Source organism: Dufourea novaeangliae, unplaced genomic scaffold (assembly GCF_001272555.1).
Source record: "Dufourea novaeangliae isolate 0120121106 unplaced genomic scaffold, ASM127255v1 scaffold39, whole genome shotgun sequence".
Classification (NCBI taxonomy): Eukaryota; Metazoa; Arthropoda; class Insecta; order Hymenoptera; family Halictidae; genus Dufourea; species Dufourea novaeangliae.
The window spans coordinates 1,079,632-1,087,275 of NW_015373918.1; the positions used below are offsets into that span (position 1 = coordinate 1,079,632).

The 7,644-nt window shown below is 42.4% G+C and overlaps 2 protein-coding genes across 2 annotated transcripts; both read right to left on the minus strand.

The window, feature by feature from the left end:
- Positions 1-2,630: 2,630 nt before the first annotated feature.
- On the minus strand, positions 2,631-4,177 carry LOC107194440 (proline-rich protein 3-like). The gene is made up of 2 exons (XM_015584061.1): positions 4,163-4,177; positions 2,631-3,257 (listed from the first exon to the last, which is right to left on the minus strand). The coding sequence occupies exons 1-2, from the start codon at positions 4,175-4,177 to the stop codon at positions 2,631-2,633; spliced, it is 642 nt and encodes a 213-aa protein (XP_015439547.1).
- Positions 4,178-5,524: 1,347 nt separating this feature from the next.
- LOC107194363 (mantle protein-like) lies at positions 5,525-6,888 on the minus strand. Its single transcript, XM_015583980.1, has 3 exons — positions 6,877-6,888; positions 6,406-6,687; positions 5,525-5,668 (listed from the first exon to the last, which is right to left on the minus strand). The coding sequence occupies exons 1-3, from the start codon at positions 6,886-6,888 to the stop codon at positions 5,525-5,527; spliced, it is 438 nt and encodes a 145-aa protein (XP_015439466.1).
- Positions 6,889-7,644: the final 756 nt, after the last annotated feature.

Below are 7,644 nucleotides of genomic sequence, written 5' to 3' on the forward strand. Positions count from 1 at the left end.
TCGAATGTGCTGGTACATATACTGAACTATTTAAAAATAAACTAATAAACTTCCGGTGACGACTTATATGCGCTACAATAATTCAGCACAGACACAGAACTGAATAGTGTACTGGATCTAGTCACACATTTAACCAACTGAATTTTGTTTGAACAACAATTCTGAACACTTAAATTAAACTCCAAATTCAAGATCGTGGAACTTCATCAAAAAATTATTTAGCAAATAATGATGCGGTGTGTCACGATGAACTTGGGATTTGCCACTGGTCGTTGGTAAATTAATATCGCGTAACTCGTTGGAAGATGGTATGTGATTGTGTATGGTGACACGATGTAATTTGAATAATTTAACACTAATTTATAGCACACTTAAACTTTAATATAAACGTCACTGTAACAATGTGATGTATGTGTGTAGTAGTAGTGTTTGCGCCGAATGAGAGATGTGTTCGTGTTGACGGTTGAATATGTTCTGACTGGTGGTTGCACGCATAGAGGCTTGTTGGAACGGTTCGACTTGTGATTGGTGGAAAAAACAGGACTTTGGTTGGTGTATATTGTGAACAAAATAGTAGAATGAAGTGGAAGAAATGGGGCTTGGTGTATGTATTGTTCCTGGGATTTCTGGAAGTCAAAATATAATAAAGAAATTGTTTTAGGACAGTGCATGTTCTGCACGTTATGTGAAACTGTCCGGGAATTATTTTTTATAACGATTTGCTGACCATATTGACGACCCAAGACGCGAGGATCGCTTCGACCATCGGCTACCTGCGTTAGGTCGCAACATTCAAATTACAATGAAAGTAGACTTCCAATAATGATTTCCGAATTCAAAGAACCACATTTAAAGATTCTAATTCGTTATAATAGCACCATAATTATATTTCTAAAAAAATGCATGAATCGATTGAAAACATTGACTGAATGTGAGTCATTTAAGGAACTCAGTATCCTTAAAATATATTACAAATAAAACAATGGAACACTAAAGGTACTCACGAAGTATCTCATAACGAAGGTTCACAGTACACGGAAAACCAACTTCGACATTTACTGAAGGGGATCCTCCTGCGAGCATACCTTTTATACGCATTGTCAAACATGACGAAAACCTCCATGCAAAAATTCTGACCGGACGTTTACAATCTTTTACAATCACGAAGAAAATCGGCGGTTTCAAAATGGCAAAACGGTACGTCCCACCTTGTGCAATTGCTCAGCGTTGCGAGCGCGTGACGAAACGACGATTCCTTGAAATAATCGGGAATCGGTTGGAAGGTTCGCCTCGACCTACCCGTTAATTAATTCCCTGCTATGTTCTACCTTGCATTTACCTGGCGCAACCGGGCTGCGTGATAAAAGGCGAAAAAATGTCGGTGAGTTGTCTCGATCAACGTTCTCGGCTTTCCCAGGTAACTTAATTGAATCAATGGCGCTTACATAAACAGACAACTAGGGGACACGGACATGGACAGCCATTAACACTCCACCATTTAGGTAAACATAAAATATATACCAAGCTACATGTACAGATTTCTCTATCGGTATATAACATTTTCAATTAGATACAAATTTGCAGAATATAAATATATATTTGCCAAAAGAACTAAGAATTCTCCAAATTTTTGAGCGGCAATGTACAATTTGAAAAAAGAAACGCCAAACATTAAAATGCTTATTTCCCTTGGTAATTCAAGGTATCTTTACTGTGTACTTTTTTATGTACCTTTAATCTTCTATTCTTTGAATCAGATAGTTACACGCACGACAGCTCTCAAATCGCCACTCGCAGAAGATCTCAGGCAACGGATAATCTGCGGCCCGAAGTCGTCGACCTAAGTGTGTAATATCCCGAAGGAACGAGTGTCCGAGAGGCGAGCATTGCCAGGTGCACGACGACCTTAGAAGCGGTAATGCGATTCAGCTGCCCAGAGAACAATCGTGGAAACTTTCATGAGGGTATGAGTTTCTGCGAGTCCAACCGATTAAGACCCGAGCAAAGGCAATCTCTAGACTAGTAGATGACCACTGGATACTTCCATGGTACCGTGTTGCGTGGAAGAACAGTCTATGTCGGTCTTTTATGAAATTCCTAGGCCGCAGGATTCGTTCCAGCTCGGATGGCAAGGGTTCGAAAAGTTTTCCGGAAAATTAGCCAGGCTATCGAAAGTTTGCCCCCAGTGAAACAATTCCACGGTCTCATCCGAGTGAGCTTTTCAACGAGCTCGAGAACCGGTCGTTGTCGCGGCGGCGAGAGCTTTCATTACACAAGAGTCGACGAAGCGATTACGGAATCGCCGCGCAAAGCTAGGGAAAGTTTTCAGCTGGATGAACGGAAGGGTGAAGTGCAGTGGACAACAAGATTGACAGGTGTTTGGTTTTTTTTTTTATTGTACAATCTGGGAAACGGAATAAGCCTCGCTAGATTACGCATGACTACGATTCGTTATGGCGTGTGATGGCAGCCGGGCGATATGGTCGATTACGTTTTGGACGAGGATGGTTCGCAACGAAGAAAAACCTTCCGGGTAATTGTCGCTTTTCCTGGACACGTTCGTGCCTCGACGATCGATCAGCGCACGTTCGATTTCGACCGCACCGTGACGTCCGATCCGTGATTCCTGGTTACGGGCACCATGGTTTAGGGGACGGGGCGAATACAGGCGGTTGATGGACCACTGGTTGCGTGATTTTCAGATAGTTGATCTGCGGTGCCGGCGCGTGAACCACTTTCGGCTGATGATATTGTACCGGATAGGAGATCTGAGGCTTCTGGATCACTTGGGTGACAGGCACTTCGTATTTCTTCAGGACTATCTTCGGCTGCTCGTACATCACTTTCTGCACCATCGGCGAATAATAGATTGGTTTCTGGTATACAGGCGCGTACGAGACCATTGGCTTCTGGTAGATCGGATAGACCAATTTCGATTGAACGACAGGCTTCACTACCACCGGCTGCGGGGATGGTTTCACGTATGTTATCATCGGCTTTTGGACAACCTGAATGGGCTGATGGATGATAGACATTGGAGGCGGATGCACGACAGGTTTCACGTAAATTTGGGGCGGTGGCGAGTACGAGATTGGATGAGAGTAAGCCGGTGGACAGGGGTTATGGTACGACTCCCGTTTCGGCTTCAGCATCATGGCGTCCGACATCGCTGAATTGTCCTCCATCATGCCCTCCGGCATGTGCATGGACATCATGGTCTCGGACCGGACGCTGGAAAGCCATATCAGGCATGGGATCTAGAAGTTGTGAAAAAGTTTGGTATATCTTGTAGAATATTCTTTTATGGCTGATTTTTCATATTTGATTAATTTCACAGATAACCACCTTGTGGTTTAATCATCCTGCACTCTTTAATAAATTGTTGCGTTAATATTCTTACTATTCATTGGATTAAACATGCTCTAAGCCAAAATCGAACTAAGGAAATATACGCTTCAGGAAAATCTGTGCACACGAATATACAATTTAAGGAGTAACACATTTGGTTGTCAAATTAATGAATAAAATTCTCTTATAAAAAGTACAAGTAAAAATTAAAGTCCAAGTTTAGGTCAAATTCACCTGAACAGTTCACGAGGGTTAATAGGTCAATAGTAAAAAGAAGAAATTATGGCATAGAGTAATTGCGTGTTGGAGGCGGAAAGATTGTATCGAAAGTAACACTTTGCATTCGAATGAATCATTATTTTCCCCATAATGACCGTTTTTAATTATTTTCACTCAAAGAAATTGCAAACTGCAAAACTCACTGGGTAATGTGTATCAATCTAATAATTTTGTAACAAAATTCTCTATATGAACGAGTAAACGATTCTATCCTTACATGAGCATAGAATAGTTATAACAGAAGTGACCAATTAGTTTTGCATACAATTCTTCTAGACCAATCTTCTCGCCTTCCACCAGTGCAATCCACGGTTCGAGTTAATTGAACTATAATTCCTCCATTTATTTCCAGTAACGAATTAAAATTCTAAATTACAGTAATTCTCTTATACACGGTAGTGCGTTAACTAACACCCGTGTCTTTGAGAATTTGTAGCAATTTTCCTTGGACAACCTTAATTATTAGCCACGCTATCGTCTAATACAGTCGAATCGAAAAGTCGTAAAGGACGATTCTCCCATTCGGCCAGCTTACCAGTAGCCTGAACATGATTCGCGGTTTTTCGGCTGCAGGCGCGATCTTCCCCGTTAAACGGCGGATCTAATGTCCCGGGTGAAACTAGAAGCGCGTCGTGCGTGGCCGTCGGTTTTATAAACTTTTGCTCCACTTAAGCGGGGCAGGTTTCTTGCGGACCTAAGTCGAATGTGATTCCCTTAACCGGCGATAAAAAGCGGTCGTCGGTCAGGAGATATGACGCAACTGGTCGCGCCCCGGTATTTCCTGAATAAATTCTGCACCTCTGGGCATAGAGTCGCGTTATGTGGTCGTCGTTAGGCCTGGCGTTCGTCATTTACAACATCGTCCGGCCAGTCATTGGCCGGTTTCTGGACCGACAAAACCGGCGGGCGGCTTCGTAACGCGAACGATCGCCTCGAGGTGTTGCCTACAGAAATTCGCGAGTCCACGAGGAAAAAAATTTTGAAATATTTACCGTGGAGTTATTTAATTTATGGCGTTGCCGTTTCCGTTCGAAAGCGGCTGGAATTGTACCGCGATCGATCATTCGAGATTAAATTGTATAAATGATATGAAAACAACAGAAATGGAATTGTTTATCGAGATATGGTTGAAGTTGGTGCATCTAAGGAGAGAAGTCTACAATCAAGACGAGTGAAACAAAGTATAGACTAATCGGTGTTAATACTCTCAAGTAGACAGAACCTTCGTATGAACATGATTGGGACACTTGTGAACGTTAATTCGTGGTAATGCTTACGGTAATCCGTGCATATCTGTAGTCATCCATCCATCGACTAGTTTCTTGTTTTCCCGACGTCAGTCACCGAAGTCACCGATAAAAATGCAAAACCAGCGTACGGACCAACGACCGGTTTGATATCCTCGATTTGTATAATCATCAACTTCTTCTCTCACCTGGACGCAAATCGATTATTTTATTACGCTCTCTGCAAGCAATGAGATTGAGAAAACGCCCGGGCTACGTGGACTCCGCGTCGACGGTGTCGTATTAGGCTTAAGTGACCCAATTAAGAAACACTGTAATACAAAGAAAAAGTGACTTATATAGCCAGTTGCTTGGACGAACTCGCTGCCACGCGACTCACTTTCGAAACCGTCCAATCATCCGAGCCGTGAGCCGATTTTAGACGTCTTCTCTCGCAGAAAAGAAAGGCAAGCGGAAAGAGTCACGGGAAGAAAAAATAATGTAAACAAAATTTATTTAAGTCAACAATTAATAGTATACAAAAGTGGGCTATGTACAAGTGTCATGGTTGCCAAGAAACGTCGAGTTTCCTTCTGTTATATGTATGTTATTTTTTTTGGCTAGACGCGCTTTATAGCTGCTAGATGGTCGTCGCTGCTCTAGTCAGGATGTCAGTGCTTCCAACCGTGGCTCTTGCTCTGATGGTGGAAGACGTGCTTGTAGACGGGTACGTGGACCGGATACGGTTTCGGGATCGGCACAGGGAAGTGCTTTTCGACCGTCACCGGGTACGGTCTCTCGACAACGTACGGCACCTGCGCGACAACAGTAATGTTTCAATGTCCCGTGTGCATTACGAATTTTCATATTGCCCGCGTAATAAGGCTGGGGGTGGTAATGCGATCCTAAATATCATGCGAATGGAATTGTACGGGTGTACATTTCTCGGGAATGTGATATCGAGGTGAACATTCAACGCGGGTGACAACTGCTGTTACTGTTTTACGGATGGCGATGCATTAAATGCCGTGCCATTTGGGAGCATTAAACTGTCCAGAAGTCGGTTATGATATTTGTCAGGTGGGTGCGTGATGTAATTAATTTTCAAAATGATAGCGGAGTAGTCATTTGTTTGTCTCGCTAATCGATTCCGTAATGATTGCTTATATTCCGTTATATAATTATTTCTATATTGTGTAATTTAACTTTATAGATGGATTACTGTATTCATGAACTTCTGCGTCCAAATGATTCCTTTTCAGGTAATCATCACGTCACTTATCCAAATATTTTCAGAACTCGCATAAAGATGTTGAGAATTATTTCAAGAAAAATATTCATTTAAGAAAGTAGAGAACAATGAAGAAGGTATATTGGACCCACTAAAAAATAATTTTACCGTGCTTAAATAAAGTTAAGACGTGAATTATTTTCTATCTAGGATTGTCACAGTTAACGCAGATAGAAAGCTAAGAAACGCAATACACTTGGTATACTTGAAATTTAAACACTGTATAGGGTTACAAGTTTCACATGTCATTGTTACGAGTACCTTTTTTTCCACCACGTAGGGCTCGGGCTTCTCCACTGGAATTTCGATATGTTTCACCACTTCTACCGGGACCGGATGTGGCACTGATACTTCGACCTGGTACGGCTGAGGAATGGGAACCTTGATGTGTTGAGGAACCGGCACTGGTACCGGATGTGGAATTGGTATGGCATACTTTTTGTAAATTGGAATTTCGACTGGCTTCGATGTCTCGTGATACGTGGAACCGCCATGTTCCTCCTCATAAGAGGCTGACGCCACTACCACTAGAGCGGTCAAAATCTGTGGTAAAAAAAACGGTCGAAATTAAAGAACCTCCAAAATGTAACCCACTTTTGCTAATATGAATTTAATAAAATTTCTTGCGATTTGCATAAAGAAACTTCGACCACCGTGAACTCTTTTTCACATTCGTGCGGAGAACAGGTGTCAAGAGGGAATGTGATTTTTTTTTTGTGAACAAGAACTTACGATGATCCTCATGTTTTCTCAGTATAAACGTCAGATCACGCTCGAACGAATCCTGTGCGCGAAACCCGCAGTGTTAACTCGCCACGATCTCTTTGATGCTTTCAAAGTCATGGCCAACTGTTTATATACCAACGTCACTTTCTCCCCTTCTCTTCATTACGTTGACTCTTTCTGCTCCTCGCGTTTATCTGCACACAGACACGATCGCCACTACGACTGTCTGCGTTAATATAATAACACATCGACGAATAGCCGAGCTCCCCCTCCCTCCTTTTATCCTTGGCGTTTGTAGATCGTTGAGGACCCCCGTTTCTCAAAAACGTGTCTTGACAGTAATTGCAAAATTATCGAACGGGATATTTCACGTCCCACAGTTCCCATATAATCGATTTCTTCGATTCCAGAAAATATTGGAAAAAATAGAAAAGAACGTTTCTAGACTCTGAAATTTTTCTGTTGGAGACAAAATTATTGGGAATAATGTCATCGACGCAACATCGTTCCACGAAGCTGTCGAACATCGTCCTTATCCGTTCGAGTAATTACGCGAGCGAATCGAAGATATTCGAGAAATTCACAGTGCACCGCTCCCACGGACACCAAATACAGTAGTCACTTTCGATTTTCACCACACCGAAAGAACGATACATTGTTCGCGGGCGAACAGGCGTGGCGAAAGGAACTCGTCCAATTTCAATTTCAGTTAAGCCCTTCATTGAACAATTACGCGGGATGATTGCTGAACCTCGTTCGCCGATTGAATCGTAC